The 25,787-nt window shown below is 42.8% G+C and overlaps 1 protein-coding gene across 7 annotated transcripts; it reads right to left on the minus strand.

The window, feature by feature from the left end:
- Positions 1 to 1,260: 1,260 nt before the first annotated feature.
- Positions 1,261 to 25,070, minus strand: NEK3 (NIMA related kinase 3). Of its 7 annotated transcripts, none has more exons than XM_048215584.2 (17): positions 24,999 to 25,070; positions 22,330 to 22,502; positions 20,485 to 20,578; positions 20,301 to 20,398; positions 19,039 to 19,122; positions 17,977 to 18,044; positions 17,796 to 17,882; positions 15,697 to 15,751; positions 11,928 to 12,128; positions 11,465 to 11,537; positions 9,139 to 9,185; positions 6,048 to 6,147; positions 5,376 to 5,519; positions 4,761 to 4,895; positions 2,244 to 2,370; positions 1,699 to 1,827; positions 1,261 to 1,295 (listed from the first exon to the last, which is right to left on the minus strand). In XM_048215584.2, the coding sequence occupies exons 2-16, from the start codon at positions 22,444 to 22,446 to the stop codon at positions 1,743 to 1,745; spliced, it is 1,515 nt and encodes a 504-aa protein (XP_048071541.2). In that variant the 5' UTR covers positions 22,447 to 22,502; positions 24,999 to 25,070; the 3' UTR covers positions 1,261 to 1,295; positions 1,699 to 1,742. The 7 variants fall into 7 exon arrangements, with proteins under 7 accessions (XP_048071541.2, XP_044237722.3, XP_026348984.3 ...); XM_044381787.3 differs by having other exon boundaries at positions 9,139 to 9,188; XM_026493199.4 differs by having other exon boundaries at positions 1,261 to 1,827.
- Positions 25,071 to 25,787: the final 717 nt, after the last annotated feature.

Genomic DNA, 25,787 nt, shown 5'->3' on the forward strand with positions numbered 1-25,787 from the left:
GAACCAGGGCTCCTTGGAGAAATGGCTGATTCTGGAGCTGTAACAGAGAAGGCTGAAGATACGTCTGGGCCATCTTCTTGTAGTACCAGGAAGTAAGGAGGTTCTCAAAACACAAAAGAATGAGGTCATGTCAAAGGAACACAGAGGCAATCTGGAAAACTCCCAATGGCCAAAGCGAGACCAACTGAAGGAACAAAACCAAGGACTTTGCATTGGATCACAGCCCCTTGATGAGGTGGGGCTGAGGACAAGCTGGACCCAGGGACTCGCTTAGAGGCACTAACAACAGGACATAAACTCTGCACTCTCGTTGGGAAAGTTGTTTCCCAGGGCCCAAAAATGGAAAAACGGTCATTTTACAGAAGAGAACCTGACAAACACTGCCTTAACCAAGTGACCGAGGTTAACAACAGCAGTAATAAATCTTGTGGAAACCGCATACTCCCTGATGAGATGTTACGGGAAGGGCACCTCACCTCCATGGTATTCTTCCCAACACCCCAGAGCTTAGTCTCATCGTGAGAAAAATACCAGACCAAACACTGAGGGACATGCTACAAAATGCCTAACTGGTAGTCCTCAAAAATGTCAAGGTCCTGATAAAGGACAGATGGAGAGACCATGAGAGAGCAGAGGAGACGAAGGATGACGAGGTGTCTAAAGGTAGATAAAGTGGGTGGGACCACTTTATCTACAGCTTTTGTACCTGAAGATTAAAAAAAAACGGTTTAAATCTACAAGATGTAGGTATTCTGTATTTCAGGAGATCCTTACTAGCCATCCTGCTGGAGATTCAGCTACTTCCCCTGCTTCTTGAGCACCATTGCTCACACCGGCTCAGGCCTCTGCTGTGTGCACCCCCGCCTCCGTGAGATCTCCAGGGAGGAGCCTCTGTCTTTGGAGTACAGTATCTCGCCTCCTGACAGCATCCCAGTGGGAATGACAGGACCCAGCACATGCGTGTCAGGGTGACCCACACAAATTGGCATCCCATTAGTTCCACAGCCCTCTCTAGTTTCCAATACTTTCCACCTTTGGCCTATTTCTTTCTCCTGCACAAGACTGTCAACTTCTGACAAGATCTGTAGTGCCCCCGCGCCCACCCCCGCCACCCCTTCCCACGGCTGATCCTCTGACCTGGGTGCTTCTGTGCGTCCTGCGAGGGGCTGTATTTAAGGATGGCGGGTCATTGGTGAAGATCGTTGAAGATCATGGATCACTACCCAGAAATGGGTCTTACTGGAAAACCGCACAACGTTATTTTGCTCCAATTAAATTTATTTAGATCCTCAAACCTTTCGGAAATGTAAAAAGAGTTATACAGCAGTTAAGCACCAATCATGACAGTGCAGAAATGACATAACGGGCTGCTGCCATTGGTCTTTGGTCAGCATTCCTATGACGAAGGCCTTACTACCCTCGTTTTAGGGTCGTGGAAATTGGGGCTCAAAGAGCTTAAATAATTTCCCACAATCGCACAAACTGCAAGCAGTAGCATCCGATTTCTGTTCTGACTGCAAAGCCGTTCTTCTACCCCTTCTCCTTTCAGTTCAAAAACTCATGAGCTACAGATTTTTAAAATCTTGTGGTACTAATCAGGAACAATTTTAAATATTCACAGTTTCCCCCTCTTCATTCTGTGTCCAAAGAAAACTATAAATCCCGTGCACGGATACTATCCAAATATTAATTCCTCACTTTAAACATCTACTCCATGTGACCATGGAGCACCTCCTTGGGCGTTACGCATCCGATACTCCCTGCCAGCCGGCTCGCTGCTTCAGTTCTGACACCCAGTCAGGGCTGTCGTCATCCTCCTCGAAATCCCTGTGAGGAAACAATTTTGATATTAAGCCTCCATAGTAAGGGCACGGTAAGTATTTTTTGATGGCTCAAAGCAGAACGCTATCATCACAATATTTAGATTTTTGAAAAATGAGTTCCATAAGGCAAATGACCAGAGAAAAAACATTGTTAGCTCTTCCAAGGGAGCACTTCTTTCATGTTTCTATAACGTTTGCCAATAAACTCCAATGTATTAAAAAATAGTAAGTCCTAGCTGAATGATTAGACTCAGAATTCTATAATAATACCGTAACACATTACTCATCCCAGACAAAAGATCCAAGATATGAATATTCATTTGTGATGTCGAGTAGTATACCCAGCTCCTGCTACACCTGAAATTAAGGTATGATTTTCACACACAACAACCAGTGCCATGTAGGTATATCCCAACGTACGTGTCCTCTGCATCCAGTCTAGGTTCCAGTCTCTCTGGGTCCAAAATGACAGAATCGTGACCTCCATCCACACTGTCTGACGCTTCTGTTTCTTCAGACAGGGGTCCCTTCAAGAACCCTTCTGAACCTTCAGAGGAAAATTATGCCAATTTTAACAGTAGTTGCTTAATTAGTGAATGTCGGACTAAAATCCTCCAAAAGCTTGCTGGCTCACTGAGGACAATGCTCTATTCCTTTTGTAGTGCCTCCCCCATTCCACAGCACGGTTTCTGGCATAAAACAGGCCCATGAAGCATCAGTATGGGTATTAAATTTAAAAACAGTGCTTTCTTCCAGCGGTTAGGCGCCTGCCTTCGGTTCAGGGCGTGATCCCGGCGTTACGGGATTGAGCCCCACATCAGGCTCCTCTGCTATGAGCCTGCTTCTTCCTCTCCCACTCCCCCTGCTTGTGTTCCCTCTCTCGCTGGCTGTCTCTATCTCTGTCAAATAAATAAAATCTTTAAAAAAAAAAAAAATAATAAAATAAAATAAAATAAAAACAGTGCTTTCTTCAAAAGAAAAATTTAGAAAATTATAATTAAAACCTTCAAATATAAGCACGTATATTAAAGATACCTTCGGATCATCGTCTTCCAGCTGTTTCTCCTTTGAGCTCCCCACCCCCAACTTTTCCCCAGGATAGGGAATAAAATTAAGGAATGGAGACCACATGCGTGCTTTCAAAAATTTCCTAGATGGCAACTGCTTTCAGATTTTTGCTCACACGACAATAACCTAACACAAAAATGTGGGCTAAATCTTTATAAAACCCTTTCATACTAGAGCTATGACATAGGTTTTGAACAGTGAACAGGGACCAGAAACAAAATCCAGGGCCTACAACTGCTACCACAAAATTCACAACTGGTAGCCTTCCTCAACACTGTCCTCTATGCATCCACCTCTGCTCGGGGCTCTTACGACAATCTGCGTGCAGCTCTATCAGAACACACCTCTAAAAATTCATCTACACCACTCTAAAGCCCTCTCCTTGAGTGCTGCTCTCCCACCATACTCCTCCAGGGAAGGAACTGTGTTTTCTTCTTTTTTTTTTAAATCTTAACCTAGCACATTTGGCATTCAACAAATACTGACCAAATAAACAAAGACAACTAAATTACAATAAATTATTGTATATAATAAATACACTATATATATATATATGTATATGTATATGTATAATAAAACACTAAATTACAATAAATACGGTCAAGACTTGCCACAGCATCACAGGCTCTACTTGGCATAATTTATCTTAGAGCTTCACTTAGCAAGATGGCTTAATAATTGAATTATCAAAATTATACACAGATGTACACACCCTTAATGCAGTCCTTTGGCCTCGATTCCTAAAGATAGTATTATAAAAGGTAATTTCATGCAATTTACTGACAAGTCTGCAGAAATGATAAAAAAATCAAATCCTAATTACTCCTTTTTCTTGAGCTCTATTCAATACAGCAGGATTCAAGCATAGAGCAAAAGAAATCTTGAAATTCCTCAAAGTTTACACTATGATGGAGTCTGAAGTGTAAAGTCAGGAAAACTGGGGTGCATTTGTGTGGTAAAAATGCGCTACTCTTCAAAGTAGTCCCACGATTATTAAAATAAGCAAACAACGAGCAGTTAAAAGTAATGAAGCTCCATGGGAAATTTTAATTAGAGCTCAAGACCGGCTAAAGAAGATTCAAGGAAACCTAAAAAGTACAATGTTATGAATCATTTTATAACTTTAAAATCAAAGTTACAACTTTAAAATCAAAGTCTCTGGGAGGGGCGAAGAGGGAATTTTTTAAAAATGGGTACGTAGTTTCAGATCTGGAAATGGGAAAAGTTCTGGAGATGGATGATGGTGATGGCTGCACAATGTAAATATATTTAATGCCCCTGAACTGCACACCTAAAAATGGTTTAAATGGTAAATTTTAGGGGCACCTGGGTGGCTCAGTCGTTTAGCGTCTGCCTTCGGCTCAGGTCATGATCCCAGAGTCCTGGGATCGAGCCCCACATCAGGCTTCTCCGCTATGAGCCTGCTTCTTCCTCTCCCACTCCCCCTGCCTGTGTTCCCTCTCTCGCAGGCTGTCTCTCTCTCTCTCTGTCAAATAAATAAATAAAAATCTTTAAAAAAAATAATAAAATTAAATAAATAAATGGTAAATTTTACTTTATGCATATCTTACCACACTTTAAAAAAAAAATCAAAGGGAGGGGGGCACCTGGGTGGCTCAGTCCTTTAAGCATCTACCTTCGACTCAGGTCATGAAATCGGGGTCCTGGGATCAAGCCCCGCATCAGGTTCCCTGCTCAGCTGGAAGCCTGCTTCTCTCTCTCCATCTGCCCCTCCCCCCTGCTCATGAACACTCTCTCTCTCTCACACACACATAAATAAATAAATAAATAAATAAATAAATAAATAAATAAATAAATAAAAATTAAAAATTAAAGAGTTTCCACAGGTACGTAATAGACTTGAGTCACCTGGTCTGTATATTGTGTATGTTTGAAACGCCAAGCTGAGATCCGCATTCTTAAGGATGTCCATCAAAGTTTCTGGAGTCTCTTTGAGCCACTGCTTACGGGTGTTATTTTCATTGTACTTTATTACAGAACCACCTAGTTGTGAAAAGGTAACAGTTAGGGCCACGTAAAAAAGATTTTCAGCATATATCTTCCATACTGTATTTTAAACTAAGTTAGTTATATTTTACTCTCTACTAAAACCTATTTCACTCACCTACATGGGCACTGCTCTGATACGTGACACCAAGTATCTTCTACAGAGTGACATTAAAAACAACAACAAGAACAGTCTCCAGCCCATTAAACAACCATTAGAAAATGCCCTATAGTGGGCACCTGAGTAGCTCAGGCGGTTAAGCGTCTCTTGATTTCGGCTCAGGTCATGATCTCAGTGTTGTGGGATCAATCCCCACATCGGGCTCTGCACTGGGAGTGGAACCTGCTTAAGATTCTCTCTCTCTTCTGCTCCCCACCCCCCCACTCATACTTGCTCTCTTAAAAAAAAAAAAAAAATCACCTAAAGAAAAAGAAAGAAAATGATCTATAGTAACAGCGTTCAATCTGACTACTAACCTCTCTCATCCCCGGCTGCTAAACTGGAGGACAGTATGGCTGCGTTTTCCAAAGCCGTGAGAGCAGTGTTGGGGACATTTTTCTCCCACTGTCGCCTGAGAGGACTTGGTGAACTGGGTTTCCTCAGATGGACTGATTTATTATCTGATTTTAAAATGTAAAAAAGTATAGCTAAGCATATTATTTATCATTTATATGCACACATATACTCAAACAGATACATAGAAAGAAATCTTTCTTTTCTCTTCCAAACTCACACCCACTCACAATGTTTTTCAAGTCTAAGCAGTAAAGGGAATAAAAAAAAATCTCCAAATGCAAAGGTAATGCTAATCATTAAAGTGAATTTTTAAAACTACGTATATATTTATATATTATAGAATGTACAAGAATGAAGCCCAATTAGGTTGTGTATTTCTGTACATGGTTTCTATGGTACATAGTGCAATTAATACTATTTTATTGTAAACGCTCTTATTGATAAACACTATTTTCTTTTTTTATGAGTAATAAAGTATTCCTGTACCATTAAATAAATCCGCTGGATAAGCAAACAAAAATCTGCTTGTCCATTTGTTTACGACACCTATGACTTAGTAAGATGAAAATTAATATTCCTTCCATATTCCTCAATTCCTCACTTATACAACAATTAGAATTTGAATAACTTACCTTTCCCTTTGTTTACTGTCCCCAGGGCACTTTCCACTGAATTTTTATTAATGTTTTCTAAATCAGTGTGGCTGTACTTTCTACCTTGTTCTTCCCCTGGCTTTAAAAGGGATTAAAAATACAGATTAAAAATGCTTGAAATGCTACAAACAAGGTAAAGGATGCAAGTCAGCTATCTTAATTTTAAATAAAGATTAATGAATTAAAAAGATTAATAACCATAGAACCCTATACATAACTGTGTGTTGTACATATTTACATGTCAGTTAAAAACCATACACATATGTACATATGTATATTAAAGTCCTATATACTTCTAATCGTTATATTTTTTTAAAGAGAGAGTGAGAGCGAGGTGCAGAGGGAGAGGGAGAGAGAGAATCCCAAGCAGACTCCACGCTGAGCGCAGAGCATGACGCGAGGCTCAATCTCACAGCCCGGAGATCATGACCTGAGCTGAAGTAAAAATCAGATGCTTAACCAACTGAGCCACCCAGGTGCCCCTATATTACTAATCATTAATATCGATCATCGCAAATACGAAGAGGATTTATAAAATAACAGGTATTTGAGAGGTCTTTATAGAAGCAATGAGTAATGAGAAATTTCAATATGGTTTGCTGTATTGGGCTTTTCATGCTGGAATAGCAAAATGAAATATTTTATAAAGTTGCTCTATATGGTCAAAATGTCCCCACTTCACCTGAGTAGTTCAGTCGTTTGAACATCTTGATCTCTTGATTTTGGCTCAGGCCATGATCTCAGGGTCGTGAGATCAAGCCCCATGTAGGGCTCCACAATTGGCAGGGAGTCTGCTTGAGATTTTCCCTCTTTCCCTCTCCCTCTTTTTCTCTCGCCTTCTCTCTCCCTCTGTCTAAAAATAAATAAAATCTTTAAAATGTTCCCACTTAATTCGGTATTTTTTCAAATTATCTAAGCTCCTGATTTCTTGAAATATCATAACATGTTGTCTAGACATCACTAAATCTGCACATATTTTGAGAAGGAATACATCTCCTATGCCTAGACAGTTTCCAGCATACAGGTTCTCAATGATTTGTTGAATGAATAAATACAGTAGGCTGTTGCTGGAACTTTGTTCGTATTTCTATACAGTGGATCTCAAACTTCTCTCCCCACCCGACGAAGGGCCCCCCATAGACAAAGAAGTCAGAATCTTGGCTGGTAGTGGTGATGAGCAGTTTCTAAAAGCCCTGAGGGGATTCTGGTGTTCCATCCCCGCCAACAGTCACAGCTCCACAGGCAAAAGCCACTGCTCAAACAGCGCTCCTGGCTCGGCCCTCACGTCCTCACGCCTTGCCGGCTTGCCCAGGACCTTCTTCCTACCTCAGCTCTTCCCTTACCTGACTGACTTCCTGCTCTCTCTTTGTTCTGCTTACATTTCGCCCTCTTTTCATTTTGCGAGAACCCATGGACGTGTCCACTGTAGGTGGTATTGCAACAACAGGGGTGGCAGCCTGGGACAGGAGTCAGGATTGTCTGCAAAGGGCCCTGAGGAAACTTTCTGGGGGGTTGGAATTCTTGATCTTGATTGTGGTACTGGTTATATGACACTATAAAATTTCCAAAATTCGTCAAACTCTACACTAATGGGTAAATTTTACCGCATATAAATTATGCCTCAATAAAGCTGGGGAAAAAACATAGATATTCTCACAGGAATAACAAAAAAAAAAGTACAGGGGCCGGAGCTAGTCTATTTGTAGCAACATAATGGTGGGATGCTGTTATTTATTTACAGCCAAACCTCCATTCCAAAAAATTTGACAAGTTTAATTACTAGTACATTCCATAAATAGAATGATCTGTTGTTAGTGCAACATTTTTTCTTTTTGGAATTAAAAGGTTGATTAAACTGTTGAAGAAAGAAAAACAAATCAGGAGTAGGGCATGATTTGCTGAGCTGGGTATGGCACTACTCAGAAGTGGACCTGCTGCTCCCCTTCACGACTTGACCACTTGACCGCAGCTCCCGTGTCAAAGAGCTCACAGCTGCCCAGGGCACCACTAGATAAACAGGACCGTGAATGCCAGGCTGAAAAATGTCAACTTGGTTTGGCAGGTAATGGGGAAGCACTAAAAGTTCCTGAACAGAAAAATGTCAAGAGGGGCGCCTGGGTAGCACAGTCGTTGGGCTTCTGCCTTCGGCTCAGGGCATGATCCCGGCGTTGCGGGATCGAGTCCCACATCGGGCTCCTCGGCTGGGAGCCTGCTTCTTCCCCTCCCACTCCCCCTGCTGTGTTCCCTCTCTCGCTGGCTGTCTCTCTGTCACATAAATAAATAAAATCTTTAAAAAAAAAAAAAAAGAAAAAGAAAAATGTCAAGAGCAAAATACAGATCTAAATATCCTTTAGCCATTAAAGGGAAAATATTCTGATACGGGCTATACCATGGATGAACCTTAAAAATACTACGCTAAGCAAAATCAAAACCAAACCAAACCAACCTATGCTAAGCAAAAAGACACAAAAGGACAACTATTGCATGATTCCGCTCCTGTGAACTATCTGGAATAGGCACATCTATAGAGACAGAGGTGGGATGGAGGTCACCAGGAGCGTGGGGGGCAGTGCAGGTCGGGGAGGAATGGGGAGTTATTATATAATGTGTAGCGTTTCTGTAAGGGGGTGATGAGAAAGTACTAGAAACAGAGAGCGGTGATGGTTACCCAACACTGTGGATGTGATTAATGCTGCTGAATCGTATGCTTAAAAATGGCTAGAATGGGAAATTCTGTGTTATATATGGTTTACCACAATGACAAACAAACCAAATCCAGGCTGAAACAAGATGTTCACGACTGCAAGCAGAACAAAGTTCTCTCACATCTATATTGACACCACCAGTCATCTATAACTGAAAACGAAAAGACAAGGCACATGAACCAAACGCTCGGTGATCTCCAGTGGCGCAGCTGACAGTGCAGGATGACGGCCACCAATTACTTCAGTGCCAAAGGACGGGAAACTGCTGGCCGGGAGGGACCAGGCCCCAGTCTCACAAACCTCTCACAGCCCCAGATGGTTCCCGGTAGATAGGTGTTTCACAAACGTCATTTTCAAGCTCTTACCATCGCGGTTGCCTCATGTTCCAAAGCTACCCTGATTCCGCCGGCGTCTGCTTAAAAAGAAAAGACAAGGTAGGAAGAGAGAGCATGCGGAGGCTCACGTGATTAAGTTCCTCGTGTGATCTGCAGAAAGCCCAAAGACAAACGGAGTTCTTAAAGTCAAAGAGCCAAAGCCTTAGCCTGAATCGTGGTATCAAGCTTTAATCCCCGGGTAATTTAAACGGAGGCCGTTCTGTTGTTCCCAATGTCAACATCTGAAAGGTAAGACCTGATTCACTCATGCCCCCGCATTTCGGCACTAGAAGGTGAGATACTCCGCATCCCTGGGAAGCCACCATCACCTCCAGCTCAGGCTGGCTATGGAGTCTGTGCTTTTCACAACAGCTATGACAGCCCGTGAAATAGGGACCCCTCGTAGGAAGGGAGCTGCTTGTCCCCTCACGAGGCACCGGCGGCGGCAGTCAGCGAGAACTTGGGCACCAGCTCCCTTCGGGAAGAGTGGCTGCTTTGCCCCAGTAGAGCCCGGCCGGCCGTGTTCCTCATTCATTCAACATTGTAAAGAATTGCTATTGAGCATCCGTGACGACGGGCGCTGAGGCTACAACAGGGGGTGAAAGAGACGCATCCCCTGCCCTCACGGAGTGTTCACTGCGCTGATGGCACTGTCCACCAACCGCGTGGAAATGCCACCAGACACACCGTCTGCCATGGTGGCCCTTCTCCGCTGGTTTAGTCCTCTTTTTTAGGAATGGTAAGACTACACTTAGGCAAACTATCTCGAAACTTTTCTTAGACTGGCTTTTATTGTTGTTGCCCAGCATTATGAAACTAATTTTCCACTACCCTGGGATGCAAACAAAAGCTACAAAATAGCACCTAACGTAAAATTAACACTAAAGCGAACTATGGAAACAAAGGCAATTGGCTACCCCTTAAGGAATGGAGAAAAGGCTGAATTATAAGACCAAAGGGCTTGCATTACTAGAAGGATATACATTCCTACAAAAATAACATGTAAAATTGAACTGTCAGAAAACAGTAGAGTTTTTGAGGGCTTCTTGTGGAGCATGTAACACTGAGATAATGGGCACCAAACAATGGAGGTCTGCAACATGTCCCTACAGTGAGTGGATGATCTGTTTCCATTTGTCTTCTCTCTTATTCTGGTCCTATCTACCATCTTCGGTGGAGCTCTTCAGATGGAAGGTCTGAGTCACTGATGACAAATAAAAAGGAAGAAAAATAGGAGCGCCTGGCTGGCTCAGTCAGTATAGCATACGACAAGTCTTACATTCAGCGCCCTAAGTTTCAGCCCCATGTTGGGCATAGAGTTTACTTAAAAAAAAATAAGAAGAGGGGCTCCTGGGTGGCACAGCGGTTAAGCGTCTGCCTTCGGCTCAGGGCGTGATCCCGGGGTTATGGGATCGAGCCCCACATCAGGCTCCTCCGCTATGAGCCTGCTTCTTCCTCTCGCACTCCCCCTGCTTGTGTTCCCTCTCTAGCTGGCTGTCTCTCTCTCTGTCGAATAAATAAATAAAATCTTTAAATAAATAAATAAATAAATGAAAAGAAAAGAAAACAGAAAAAAAAAAAAAGGAACAAAAATAGCTTTGAAACAATTAAGAGATGACAACTTCCAAAGAGGCAATACATTACATTTGAAATTTGTTCAGGATCGACTAAGTATGAATGGAAATTTTGTACAGCTATTAAGTGGACTGTTCTAACTCTTGAAAAGTCTCTGCTCTGTATTTATTTTAAAAAGATTTTATTTATTTATTTGTCAGAGAGAGAGAGCACTAGCAGGGGGAGCTACAGGCTGAAGGAGAAGCAGGCTGCCCACTGAGCAAGGAGCCTGATGCGGGACTTGATCCCAGGGCTCTGGGATCATGACCTGAGCCAAAGGCAGATGCTTAGCCGCCTAAGCCACCCAGGCATCCCAAGGCTCTGCTTTTTAAACTTTTGTTTACCAGATGGTTCTTTGGACACTTGGGGATAATTTCCTACAAGATTAACATTGTAATTTCGTGGTCAGATTCCTAGGCCAGGACACAGAAGCCTTCTACCTGACCAAAGGGAACCTGGTACTAATAATGAAACAGAAAACAATCTTTACATCATTAAAATCGCCAAACTAGGCTTTTTGATCCCTGGGAAACTAAATGTATAAAGTCAGTACAGAATTACATCTGAAATAGCAAGAAGAAAATTTTAATTTCAGGACATCTCTGAAATGGTTTCTAGTAACTTGAAAATTGTATTTTTCTTTTTTGTTAAACTACACTTTGAAAGGAAATTGAACAAAAGGTAAGCTTTCTAAAATTCTTACCTTTTTTTCTTGGTGTGCTAGGCTTAGAATTTTTGGTTTCTTCTAATACCTGCTCGCCATATTCTGTAATGATCTGAAAATTTCAAGTAGAGAATTTAAAGATGTGAGGTACACTTTTCTTTAGACACTGCCATGTCATTTAATTATCAACATTCTTCCCCACAATCGTATTTACAGTTGAAAAGCAAAATGCCCTTTAGAAAATACCTATAATTTAGACACACAATTTAGACGTTTCTACATGTTTAGAAAAATATCAGAAAGGTTACGCAAACTCTCCCTGTGAGTATTCTCGGCAAACGGTATTGTGGAAGGCAGAGGAGGAGGGAAAGGAAGTTTTAATTTTTTCTGTATACTCTTCTGCATTATTTAAATTTTTACAACCATGTGCTACATGTTGTGTTTAAAAGATAACGAACCATTTGACCATACTTGAAAACCACTCACAGTTGATCCATCATACCTCTGGGGGTAAGCACTTGCGGACAAGCCGAGCCAAAGAGCCTCTAGAGAGAAGTGTTGTAGCAGAAGGGCGATGGGAGGGATTCCTTTTAAACATCTGCTTGATCAGATGCTGCAGTTCACAGGAGTACTGAGACGGCAGTGGGCGCAGGGACCCCTGACATATTTTGAGAATAAGACTTTTCCAGCTATTTGCCTGAAACTAAAAAGTAAAACTGAACTGTAACAGCAGAGACAAGGCAAGAGTAGAAGAAATCACCAGCTCAATGGAATTCTTATGAATTCATTTAATTTTTTTTTTTTTTAAAGATTTTTTATTTATTTATTCGACAGAGATAGAGACAGCCAGCGAGAGAGGGAACACAAGCAGGGGGAGTGGGAGAGGAAGAAGCAGGCTCATAGCAGAGGAGCCCGATGTGGGGCTCGATCCCATAACGCCAGGATCACGCCCTGAGCCGAAGGCAGACGCTTAACCGCTGTGCCACCCAGGCACCCCATTTAATTTTATAAAAGTATTTGCTGCCTGGTCATTTTTCTTCCCAGACGGATCCTTAAGGTACTACTCGAAATCTTATGGTGGGTTCAGAAGGAAGGTAAACATAAACAGTGCAAAACTCCCCCATCTGGAGAAAATCTCAGCATCGATGCCAGCTTTAGGTGCTTTATTACTCATAAGCAATGCGTGTGCAGATACACATTTTTAACATATTTTAAAATCAAGGTAATACATACATATAGCCTTTTTTTTTTTTTTTAAGATTTCATTGATTTATTTGAGAGAGAGTGAGTGAGACACAGCACACCAGCAGGGGCAGAGGAAAAGGCAGAGGGAGAAGCAGGCTCCCCTGCTGAACAAGGAGCCGGACGCGGGGCTCGATCCCAGAACCCTGGAATCATGACACGAGCTGAAGGCAGATGCTTAACCAACTGAGCCACCCAGGCGCCCCACGTATATGTTGCTTTTTAAGAAGTCAATGGTACCAACAGGCTTACACTAAGTGTAACATCCCTTTGCTTCGTTCCTCCCCAGAACCCCCCAGGCCTGCTCCCTTGTGACATGCACTCCAGACTATGCCAGCTTTAAACGTCTACTGCCAAATCCCTTTTACCTTTCATGTCCTCAAAATAGCTATTAAACTTTGACAAGCAATAGAATGGGAGTCAAAATGACATGCCAGAGTAACATTTTTAAAAAATCTTCACTGTAGAATAAACATTGAAATTAATGTTAGATGTTAGTCAGCCTTGGTGATACTTATGCAAGAACATGCTGGCATTCTGCCTTGGAAATGCACCCTATTAATAAAATATGCAAGTGAAGATATGAAAAAGGAAAAAAAAATCAACACAGAACAAGGGAAAAATTCAGGTAGTGAAAAATGAGACTGAATCTGCTTTGTCTCTGGCTTTTAAACCATTATACCAGGTTTCTGCATTTCCTAAAGATTTGAGAACTACTTTTGCCTCAAAGCAGACGAGAGAACAGATTGTGTGCCAAATATCAGGGCCCCATATTCCTTAATTCTTATTCTTGCTAGAAAAAATAAGAACATGTATATGAAAGCTCACAAAAAAAGACAGAATCGGGGGAATAAAGAATATAATCATTAAAAAGATACTGGAATTTTAAAAAACAATCTTATTTGTATAAAACAGCGATTCTTCACTTGGGCTGTACATTAGAATCACCTGTGTCAAAAATTTATTTATTTCAGAGAGAGAGTGAGAGAGAGAGCAAGCGAGAGCAGGGGGAGAGGCAGAGGGAGAGAATTTCAAGCAGACTCCGAGCTGAGTTGGGAACCCCACGCAGGGCTCAATCTCATGACCCTGATATCATGACCTGCGCTGAAACCAAGAGTCGAGCCCTCAATCAGCTGAGTCACCCAGACGCCCCTAGAATCACCTGTTCTAAAAAACACTGCTGTCCAGGACACCCTCAGGGGTTTCAATTCAATTAGTTTGGCATGGGCCCAGGCATCGCCATTTTGTAAAGTCTCCCAAGTTTTTCTAATGGTACAGCGGGCATTATAAACCACGTACACTCAAGGAGGACAGCACGTGGCTTCAGTGTGAGTGCCTTTCACCTAGTGGTGGTGAAGGCTTTTTCTCCATCATTCACTCTCATATCTCTCAAGCACATCTGTAAAGATGCTTGCTGGGGGTGGATGGGGATGGGTGAAACAGGTGGAGGGGATTAAGAGGCACAGACTTCCAGGTGTAAAATAAATAAGTCTCGAGGATGAAAAGTACAGCACAGGGAATATAGTCAATAATATTGTAATAACTTTGTATGGTGACGGATGGTAACTATGGTTACGGTGAGCATTTTGTAATGTATGTAAGTGTTGAATCACTACACTGTGCACCTGAAACTAACATAATACTCTATGTCAACCACATTTCAATTAAAATTTTAAAAATGAAAAAAATGCTTGGTTAGAGCTAAGTTTCAATCTGTACCCAAAGGACAGAATTTATTTCTATGCAAATCTAAGACTTAACAGGGACGAGCACTATGATTGTTAGTTTATTGTGCAATAAATAACTGTTAAATGAGCAGGCCAAGTTATTTAACCTCTTTTTTGTTAAATTATTTCTTAAAATATCTTGAAAAAATAAATATAAAAATGGTTTTCTCCACAACAGCCAAAGGTGAAAATAACCCAAATGTCCAATAACTGATGAACGGATAAACAAAACAAGGTATAAACACACGATGGACTATTGTTCGATCGTAGAAAGGAATGAAATTCTGACACATGCTACAACATGGATAAACCTTGAAAACATTATGCTACATGTGATAAGCCAGACACAAAGGGAAAAGTACTGTGTAATTCCACTTATATGAAATATCTAGAATACGTACATCCTCGGAGACAGAAAGAGGATTAGAGGTTACCAGGGGCTGGCGGGGAGGGATGGGGATGGGAAGTTATCGTTTAACGGGTACAGGGTTTCTGTTTGGGACCATGGAGAAGTTTTGCAAATAGGTCCTAGAGATTGTACAATATTGCAAAGTAATTAATGCCATTCAAAATGGTTAAAATGGCGAATTTTATGTTTTATTTATATATATATATATATATATATATATATATATATATATATATATATTTACCAACATAAAAAAATTGAGAATAATGGAAAAAAGGAAGAAAGTGGGGAGGTAGGGAGGGAAGGAAAGAAGGCAGGCAGGCAGGCAAGCTAAATATAAAACTACAGAAACTAAATAATGAAAGTTCCCTATTAGTATACGCTACGAAAGGGGCTCAAGACAAAGGTGATCCCACGGAAACAGGTATGAATTCATCTGTTAGAAGGTGGAGGAGGGTCAGTAATGGATCCTCCAGACCGAGAAGGTACTTTAATGCTGAAAAACAAAGCAAGCCATTCCATACCGTTTACGCAGAGTTTTATGCAGGGTAATTACACACAGGGGCAAAGGGTAGGGCACAAGGCGGGCAGGGGAATACAGGGCACTACACAGCTTTTCTCTACCCTATTCTCCACCCTTTCTCTGCAACTCTCCGGACCTTAACCCCCAGCTTCTCCGGAAGGAGGGGCATGGTGGTGAGGTCCCAAGGCAGTTACCCAAAATGGTACGACCTGTGCACCAGAGGGAAGAAGAAGACGGAAGGCCAAAGATGGAGTCAATGCTGTCGGCCCTCCTACAGCGTCCTAGGGAAGAACATGGCCAAGTGGAATTACGAAGGACTTAGCCAGATATAACAAGAGGCTGCCTTTCCCATTTTACACACCATACTTACCGGATGCTTAAGGGTACAGAGTTCATACAGAATGCATCCCAAGGACCAGATGTCACTGGAAGCATAAAGAAGCAACGTCATGACAAATGGGTTATGAATGATTATATGAAATATAAAAGACAAATGAAAAATTACCTTTAATAAGAATAAATATCACAAGGAATTCCTATTAAACTAAAATATATGTAAGTTTGGTCTAATACTTAGATACTTACTAACAGTCATGTTCACGGTGAAATTCTCTGCTCCCGAGCCCCTACCCTCCAAATCAGGGTGGTTCAGGTGTCGTTTCAGTAGCATTTGGTACAAGACAGAATATTCGTGGACTCAGACTGGCATAGTTGGAAGAGGGCTTTAGAAGTCACGCAGTGTAGCTTCCACCCAGACCATCTGTGCGCAACCCAAGGCCTTCGGATCACGCCTTCCGATAAAAAGCTCTTTACCTCGGGCCCAGCCTGTGCCCCCGCTGGATGGCTCTAGGGATAGTGGTCTTCCTTATCATAAGCCAAAATGTGTCTTCTGGGAACCCTCACCACCCCCTGTGTTAGCTCTACATTCCCAAACAAAGAGAATAAGACTACTCATTCTTCCACAAAACAGTTCTTCAAAACTCAGAAAAGAGGCCTGGAGTTTACCCCCAAACACCCACCCTTCTTCATACTAAGCATTCCCATTTTCTCTGTCATTCTCACCACCTAGTTGTCATGCCCCAGACTTTTTCTACATGATATTCTTTGCATTTTAACTAATGGCTTTAATCAACAGTTTCCCGCAACTTTTGATTCTTTTAAATTTCAAACCTACAGAAAAGTAAATGTCCACATGCTCTTTCTTAGACTCCCCCACTGTTAAATTTGCCACGTTTGCAAGCTGGTGCCCTCTTCCACGTGTATCTGAACCTCTTGAAAAAAAGATGGCAGACACCGAAGACTTCACCCCCAAACATGTCAGCATGTATCTCCTCCGAGCAAGGATACTCTCCCTCATAAACACAATACCAGTGTCACATCCAAGAAATTTAACCTTAATTCAATAATATCATCGAATCTTTGTCCAAACTCAAATTTTCCAAACCAGTAAGTTCCTTTATAGCTGCTCTGTCCCCAATGCACTCAGTTTTACTCTTAGAAGAAACTATTCAGTACGGATTATCATATTCTTTCCAGCAATCAACTCGACAGAAGCTAACAAGAGCCTGTAGGTGTTTCTACTTCTAAGAATTCAGGCCAAGAATGTGTTACAAAATAATGACCCGTTTATGCAAAACAGGTCTATTAATCACAACACTGATAATGATACTGAAAATCTGAAATACATCAGTAGGCCAACAACAATATTTGTGAAGAGTTTAAATATGTGGTAATATGAATATGATATAATAAAAAAGGAGGAAGTCAAGTTGTATATAGAATACATAAACCAGGTTTAGAGGGGGGAGTGAATGGATGGAAAAAACAGCAAAATATTATTAACAGCAGTGAAAAAGTAGGTAACTGCTATATCCTTTCTCGTATATCTCTGTTATTTCCAATACTCCCCCTGCTCACCCGCTCCATCAATGGGCACGTTATTACTTATATTCAGAAAAATACTATGCTTTAAATCATAAGGTCTGTGATACTAGCTTCTTTTAATTAATTAACCTATCAGTCAAGTACTTATCATACACTCCTGCCAATATGAACTCATTGACATAATCCAGGGGTTCCCAAATTTTGCTGCACTCCGGAATCATTTGGTGATTCTGGAAAATGACCGCTGCCTGCTTCCCACCCCCAGACATTCTGATACAACTGGTGGGGCTGCAACCTGTGCTTCGGGACGTTTAAAGGTGAGAGCAGTATCGTGTGAGAAGCGGTCACGTCATTCGTACTGCTCCCTAGGAATGACGAGCCTCCCCTCAGCATTACATTCAGCTCCTCTCAGCTCTGATGAAAACTAGTTGGAGAACTGGGACTTTTATCTAGTGCCTGGGCATTTAGAGTCTACACGGCTTTCAAACATATTTTCCAAAAACCACACTTCACGTGTCGGCTACAATGCCCGTCACCAAACAGTCATGCTTGGTACTCACTGCACCGAGTAAGAACATTACCTACCTTTTATTGTTGTAAGGCATGTTCTCCCAAATTTCAGGGGGCACGTAATAAGGTGTTCCCACATACGTACAAGCAAACGCCATAGGGCTAAAACCATAAAAAGGCAAAGCACAATCACAGAGCATGCCTGAGTCACGGAATGTTTTGATTGCTGTCACTACTAGAGAATAGACACACGTACTTGGAGAGAAGACGGGCAGATCCAAAATCTCCCAGTTTTACTTTTCCATTTTGGGTGAGGAAGATGTTCTGCGTTAAAAAAGAAGAGCTGAGATTATGTCTTGCGTCATTCACCCGCAAGGCAGAGATCTCCGGGGAAGCTGTCTTTCAAAGCCTGCTGATGATGGAGATGGAAGGGTAGAGATGCTGACAGCTAAGTCCCGGAGGGGAACACAAAAGGACGAGATACCCTCTTGAGAGCTCCACGTTCCCCCTGCTCGGGAATTCAGGATCACTGCTTAGAAATCAAACAAGTAAGTTTAAGATTATATCGGCAGACAGCCCCTGGGTGGCGCAGTTGGTTAAGCGTCTGCCTTCAGCTCAGGTCATGATCCCAGGGTCTTGGGATCCAGTCCTACATGGGCTCCCTGCTCAGTGGGGAGTCTGCTTCTTCCTCTAACCTTCCCCCTGCTCATGTGTGCTCTCTCTCTCTCAAATAAATAAAATCTTCAACAAAAAAAAAAAAAAAAAAGGACTGTATCAGGCAGAGCCTGATGGAGCGCCTGGGAAGGCGTCAGGGGGACTCCATGGGGCAGGTCTGGGTCTCAGTGATTTTCCATCTAAGAATGTACAGTACTACGGGGGCGCCTGGGTAGCGCAGTCGTTAGGCATCTGCCTTCGGCTCAGGGCACGATCCCGGCGCTCCGGGATCGAGTCCCACATCGGGCTCCTCCGCTGGGAGCCTGCTTCTTCCTCTCCCACTCCCCCTGCTTGTGTTCCCTCTCTCGCTGGCTGTCTATCTCTCTGTCAAAAAAAAAAAAAAAAAAAAAAAAAGAATGTACAGTAGTATGGTCTCAGCCCTCTCTAAGAGAGCTTGGAACATCCTAACTATACTCTTAAAGAGATTTAATGATCTTCCTCAGGTTGCACCTTACTTGGCTCCTATAAATATTAGGTTAACAACTGTTTCTAGGCTAAATAAAAACGTCCCAAGAGGAAACAGAATAACACAGAAAAAAGGACGAAGCGGAATAGTTTTTGTTTCTCTTTTCACTTTTAGGCCCCAAAAGGTATTTCCACTTACCTTGGACTTGATATCTCTGTGTAACACACGTTTCTTGTGAATGTGATTTACTGCAAGGCACATTTGTGTAAACCAATTAAGGATCTGTAAGGAAAAAGCATGCAGGAGCTGCAGGAACGCAGTAACTGGTTCGTGTTAACCCCAAATCCCTCAGAATCGTCTCCAGGCCTTAGCTGACCTGGATTTTCCATAATGTAAATACAGAACTCCTAAAAATTACACAGTTCAACTAAGATTCAATGTTGGCTGGAGGAATTCAGAAAAACTGTGAATCCCATGTTCCATCATCTTGTGTGTGATCTAAATAGCAATTTAGTTCAATAAAACTCCCACTATGGTTTTCGTGAATTCAACCCAATAAAAGTATTTCTTAAATATATACATCAAGGTGGTTCACCACTAAGGAATGAGTATGCTACAACTTTTTGTAATCATTAGTCAGACCTTCATTTGCCTTTTCAGAATGTTCATTTATTAACATTAAAAGACTTGTTATATTGTCAACCATCCTGTGAGTCAGCATTTTCTTCTTATAAATCCCTAGTCAATAGTATTCAGAATTCCTAGGTACCTAGGGGGCCTATAATGAAATGTCAAACTGATTTTTTTTTTCTTTTTTGCTAGGAGATCCATTCATTTGAAGCCAAGGTTGACCTCCTCCTCTGGAATCCATATTTTCAACAATACAACTTCTAAATAAAAATATTTATACCAATATGCTTTCATAACATGTTATACCTTAAATCAAATGAAGTCCCACTCACGGTGTCTACTTAAATATTTTCTTTAGTCAATTCATTCCAATAACATTCAATATATAATTTTCCTTTAAAAAGACAGGAAGTACTAGACTTAAAAGGAAAGTGCTAAATTGTAAAAGGAAAAAGTGTGAGAATAGGTATTCCCACGACACAGGAATTTGGGCTTCATTCTTCTGATTCTCTAGTAATGCAAAATAAATCCGTCTGTCTTCCACAATGACAGTACAACAAAATCCAAAATTTGAAATATATAGGACAAAAGAGGAGTAATAAATTTTGAAACTCTTCTAAACACAGGCGTTTTATTCCTCGCTATTTTATAAACATATCTACTGAACTTGCTGAAAATATCTCAGGCAGCCACCTCCTGCACACGAAGCAGTAGCACTGATAGAAGTGTATCAGGTAATCATACATACAATGCTTTCATTGGAACTTATACACATCTGGAGCGGAAATCTGCTTCTAAACCTTGAGAAACCGTGGAAGCCAGTCTCTTACCGTATCTTCAGGAAACAACTTTCCTTTCTGATGCTTTATCTTTTGCATGAGGTCCCCTCCGTCACAATATTCCATCACAATATACAGGTGTCCCTCAGCTAAAACAAACAGATGACTTGGAGGAAAGCCTGGTGGCCATAAATCAAATTCCACAATGCATTTATTTGGGAGAATTCATGTTTACCTTCAAATGATTCTTGAAAGGCAACGATATTGGGGTGTTTCATTCTGGCCAACAGAACAGCCTCCTTCCTAGAATTCTGTGTACCGGAGAGAGACTAGAAGAAGATTTTAAATAGCATTTTAAAATGGATAGCTTTACAACAATACAGTATACAGTTGACCCTTGAACCATGGGGGAGTCGGGGGCAGTGACCACCCCACCCCCGTGCGGTCGAAAATCCACTCGTGACTTTTCACTCCCCAAAAACGTTAACCACTAATAGTCTTGGAATAACACAGAGTCATTTAACACATATGTTGTATGTTACATGTATTACGTACTGTATTTGCACAATAAAGTGAGCTACAGAAAATGGTACTAAGAAAATCACAAGGAGGAGCAAATACATTTACAGTACTGTATTGCATTTATCAAAAAAATCTACACGTTAAGTGGCCCCGTGCAGCTCACACCTGTGTTGTTCAAGGGTCAAGTGTGGTTTGTATATGTCAATGCCAGAGGCAGTTTTATAGCACTGCGCCGTGACCCAACTTATGTTTATCAAACTCTACAAGAAAATGTGATTTTTCAATTATGGCTCTATTTTGCATGCTAAAGCTGACCCCTTATATCCTTACAAGTATAGAATATAAACCGGTTTTCACATCAGCCTGACCATAACTGATTTGGAGAGCCAGCACGCCATTAACCATAATACACCCTTAAAGAAAAACTAGGGCTCTCATGTCTTACTGTCTGCATCACGTTTCCAGCCCACTGGTCTAGATGAAAAAGAGACTGGTGTGTTAGTGCAGTAAGGATGGAAGAAGATGGATTACAAAGCTAGTTTCCAGAACTGTTTATCCCCTAACTTACTCTCCGAGGACGAAATCCCGAATGGCTTATCTTTCAATGAAGAAACTGCCATTGGGGGAAAAAAAAAGAATTAAAAGAAGATACTTTAAAAAGGGGCACCTGGGTGGCTCAGTAGGTCAAGCCTCCAACTCCTGATTTCAGCTCAGGTCATGCTCTCAGGGTCATGAGATGGAGTCCCCTGTTGGCCTCCATGCTCAGCGGGGAGGCTGCTTGAGATTCTCTCTCTCTCTCTCTCTCTCGCTTGTTCTCTCTCTCTCCAAAATAAACAAATCTTTTTAAAAAAATGCAAATTCACAGGCCCATCTGGACCTACTCAACCAGAAACTCAGGGGTAGGGCCCAGCAATCAGTGTTTTAACCTCCAGATGACTTTGAAGCCCACTCAAGAATCACTAAAAGAGGTCAAGAACACAGTGGGGAAATAAATACTTAGAATTCTGAGAACTTTATTAAAATGTATTTTTAAAACATTGATCAAGACATTATTAAGCAGCCGCCATGGCACAGAGTCTTTGCTGTGACAACTAGGATAAACAAGGGTAAGGCAGCACCCTCCTCACCTTCCAGGGAAACAAAACCCAAAACGGATCCACAAAATAGCTTCCCCGAAACCAAAGGTTAGCATTTTAGCTTTTTGCTCTTCATTGTATTTTTCATGCTCTATTTTCATTAATATGGCCCCTGAGCTGCTTCTGGCAAAGCTTTTTACCCTTCTTTGCCTCTTATATAGGCAAAATTGGAAATTATTGCACATTACTCATTAAGATAAAAGAAACAGCAATTTCCACCTAGACTATTTTTCTCCCTTTTCGTTAATTACAAAAATTACCTAAAAATCCATATAAAATACATCTAGACCTTGTAAAGCTAATGAATAAACCCATTACATCTTTTGCACGAAAAAGCAATTCCATGTTAAATCTCGAGAACTCATTTTCCTGGGCAAATTACATGTACATTTTCAACATGAGCTAATGGCTTCAGCAGTGACCTTGGGAAGCCTTATTTCCTTCATGGCGAACATCTGATTACTGCTTTCTTGCCGAACCAAAAGGGCTCTGCCAAAGGAGCCCTCTCCGATCACTCTCAGGACCACGTAGCCATTCATGCTGGGGCAGCACGCAGCCCGGCTCCACGGACACAGTCACCACGACCTCTTCCAAACTGTAGTCAGACAACAGAAATGTTGAGGATTAAATTTATTTTCAAAAGGCAGAATGAATTCAAAGTAGCTCAAAATCACCATGATAGGACAACAGCTTTACTGGCTGAACTGCTGGACCCTGAGCACCCACACCAGGTTTTATAATCCTGAATGAAAAGTGCATTTACGAACTGTACTGCATTTATCGAAATAGCCGCATATAAGGTCCCATGCAGTTCAAACAGTGTGGTCAAGGGTCAAGTGTGACTCGTATACTTCTAGCAGCACACTTTGACCTCTCCTGGTCCCTGCTGTCACGCATGCCCCAAAGCAGATGGGACCTCTGACCTCAACAAAAATAGGCTTTTGAGTCTTACAGAAAGAGCTTTGGTGGCATATAGCATAAATATCCAGAGGAGTCAGGAAAATGATATATAACTGAAGCCTGAAGGATGAACGGAAGTTGGCTAGGCACGAGGGCACAGGGAGTGATGGGAGTGACGTAGGCAGAGGGGCTGGCATATTTAAGAGCAGAAGAGATTGTGTTCAGTTCAAGGAATTGAAAGAGGACTGTCACAGGCTGGTAAGGCAGACAGGGCCTTATCTGAAGGCCACTGTAAGCCACGTTCAGGTTGCTGGATTTTATCCTTGCGGTAGTTAATGTGCTATCTCTGAAGGGTTTTAAGTGAGAGAGCATATTAGAAAAAAATCACTCACTCTGGCTGCAGAGTGAATGGACTGCACACGGGAGGGGGCAGGAGGGCTGGAGTGGGACTCTGACAAGAGAAAAGGCAAGAAAATGATGATGGAGTGGAATGGGGTGGTGGCAATGGGGATGAAGAAAATGAGAAGAAAATATGTAGAAAGAATTGATGACAGATTTATGGGGGACAAGCTGGGAGAAAGGGACAGGGTAGACCTCCCAGGTTTCCAGTGTAAACTGGGTAAATGATACCATTCCCTGAGAGAAAAGCACCATGGTTGTGTGTGTGTGTGTGTTTCATTTTTCTGGCAGTGGGAGTGTGGCAGGGGTGGGGACTGGCATGGTGAAGGGAGACATATGTTCCTTTGAGGACATGTTGAGTTGAAGGTGCCTGGAATTAAGAAGAGATAAGCAGAGTCTTTGAACTTCAGTCTCCCTTTCTGTATTTTCCAGATAAAGCAGCTAGCTGAATTGGTTCATAGGTAAAGGAGACTAAAGTTCCTAACACTTTGCCTGGTACAGAGGAGGCCCTGGATAAATGGCAGCCATTATTATTATAAAACCTTAGCAACATGACGCATTTTTTTACCTTAGCAACACCATGCATTAAAAAAAAGAAACAAACAAACACTGGAATGAATTAACTTAATTTTCAGAAAGCTTACTTGTCGTGTTTTGTTTTTTTAAAATCGCACCTCAAAGAATTATGAGGCATGGCAGGTAAAGCAAAAATCACAAACCAAAACATACACTACAGTGACCTGTAAAAATGTTGTTTGTATTCATGTGTGTCATAGAATCACTCAGCAACTTTAGAATTAATTTCTTCCTATTAGCCAAATTAGAGGCATTGTGTTCAAAAACAATTCTTTTCAAGAACAATCGGGTCTTTCAGTAATTTTAGGGACCTGAAAGAAAAAAGTTAGTTGCCACTATTCTGACACTTGGTATTACCCAATTTAATGAGGTCAAGGGCCCCTCCGTGGCTCAGTTGGTTAAGCGTCTGCCTTCAGCTCAGGTCATGATCCCAGGGCCCTTTTATGGAGTCCCAAGTTGGGCTCCCTGCTCCGTGGGGAGCGGGCTTCTCCCTCTCCCTCTGCCTGCTGCTCCCCCTCCCCTGCCCGCCCGCGCTCTTTCTCTCAAATAAAATCTTAAAAAAGAAAAATAACAAGTTTTCCCATATTTCTATTCTTTTATTCTTCAGGGTCTTTATTTTATGTCATGGACAGTAACCGCTAAGCAAGAGCCACCACTGACTTTTTTTAGCTGAAAACCAGTACTTATTTGGTCCTTTCTGCCCACGATACTCAATATGACACCCACAAGATCAGTAAAAGACCTGTATACACTGAGGGTGACAAAGCCCCTTTGCACGTTTCTCCCAATCAAACCCTAGCGAAATGACTTGGAAATAGCCCGAAGTGGGCTCACGGCTGAGAAACCCTGGCGCGCAAGCTTCGAAGGCACGCAAGCTTCGAAGGCACGCACGCGCTGATCGCACCACGCGGGAGGCCAGCGGCGCGCAGATCCTTCCTGCCGGGGAGCCCGCGCCGCCTGCAGTCCTCCCCCAGCGCTGGACCAGCGCCGCGGCGGGTGCCGGGAGGACAGGAGGCTGCTGGGAGGCGAGGGGGACCGGCGGGCGGGCGGCCCAGACCCGGGGCGGAGCCGGAGCGGGGATCCAGGAGCGCCCAGAGCGGGTCTCCCACTCGCCCCCACCGCGCGAGGGCGCCGCCCGCTCCCCGGACCCCAGGCCTCCACCGCCAGCCGCGTTCCTTCCTCCAGGGGCTCCCTGCCCGGCGGCGGGACCGCTTACCGGCTTCCCCGGCGACCGGAGCCGACCCCGGCGTCCCCGGACTAGAGCGCTTCCGCCGGGCGGGCCGGCAGGGCGTCTCTCGGGTTGCGGGTGAAGAAAGGTTCTCGGGTTGGGCGGGAGGCGCTATTATCGGAGTAGCCGGGCCTACTAAGGGCGCGTTTTCAAACTGTTGCTCCATAGCGCCCTAGAACAATGCCGGTACTATTGAGGGAAAGTGCCTTCCAGCAACAGGAGTTTTGCTTCCAGTTTAAGCGATAAGTTTCTCGGGCTCAGCACTCCCCTTACTAGCTGTGGAACCTTGGGCAAGTGTGGAGAGTGGAACAGTGAGTGGCCCCAGCAGAGATGTCCCCATCTTTCTCCCTGGAAATCGTGGATGTTAGGTTCTGTGGCAAAGGGCTGTTAAGACTGCAGGTGGGATTAAGGTTGCCAACCAGCTAACTCTAAAATACGGAGACGATTGCAATCTCCAGGTGGGCCCAGTGTGATCACCAGGGCACCTCCAAGTGGAAGAGAGGGGCAGAGTGGTGGTCAGAGATTTGAAGATGGAGGACAGGGCCCCCAGCCAAGGAACAAGGGGGCCTTAAGAAGCTGGAAAAGGGGGCGCCTGGGTGGCTCGGTTAAGCGTCTGCCTTTGGCTCAGGTCATGATCCTGGGATGCTGGGGTGGAGCCCAGCGCCTGAACCCTGCATCGAGCTGCCTGCTCAGCAGGAAGTCTGCTTCTCTTTCTGCACCTCTCCCCTCCATCCCCCTCTTGCTCTCTCAATAAATAAAATCTCAAAAATAAATAAA

This window comes from Ursus arctos, unplaced genomic scaffold (assembly GCF_023065955.2).
Source record: "Ursus arctos isolate Adak ecotype North America unplaced genomic scaffold, UrsArc2.0 scaffold_10, whole genome shotgun sequence".
Classification (NCBI taxonomy): domain Eukaryota; kingdom Metazoa; phylum Chordata; class Mammalia; order Carnivora; family Ursidae; genus Ursus; species Ursus arctos.

Bases quoted from the DNA above. Each gene is read 5' to 3' on its own strand.
- NEK3 (XM_044381787.3), bottom strand. From the start codon at position 22,446: ATGAATGGCTACGTGGTCCTGAGAGTGATCGGAGAGGGCTCCTTTGGC. The intron at 19,123-20,300 runs GTAAGAGACTGG...TTTTCCTTACAG, and splicing joins AGTTGTTTCCTGAAGATACG to ATCCTTAATTGGTTTACACA. The intron at 11,538-11,927 runs GTATGATGGATC...TGAAATTTTCAG, and splicing joins GCAAGTGCTTACCCCCAGAG to ATCATTACAGAATATGGCGA.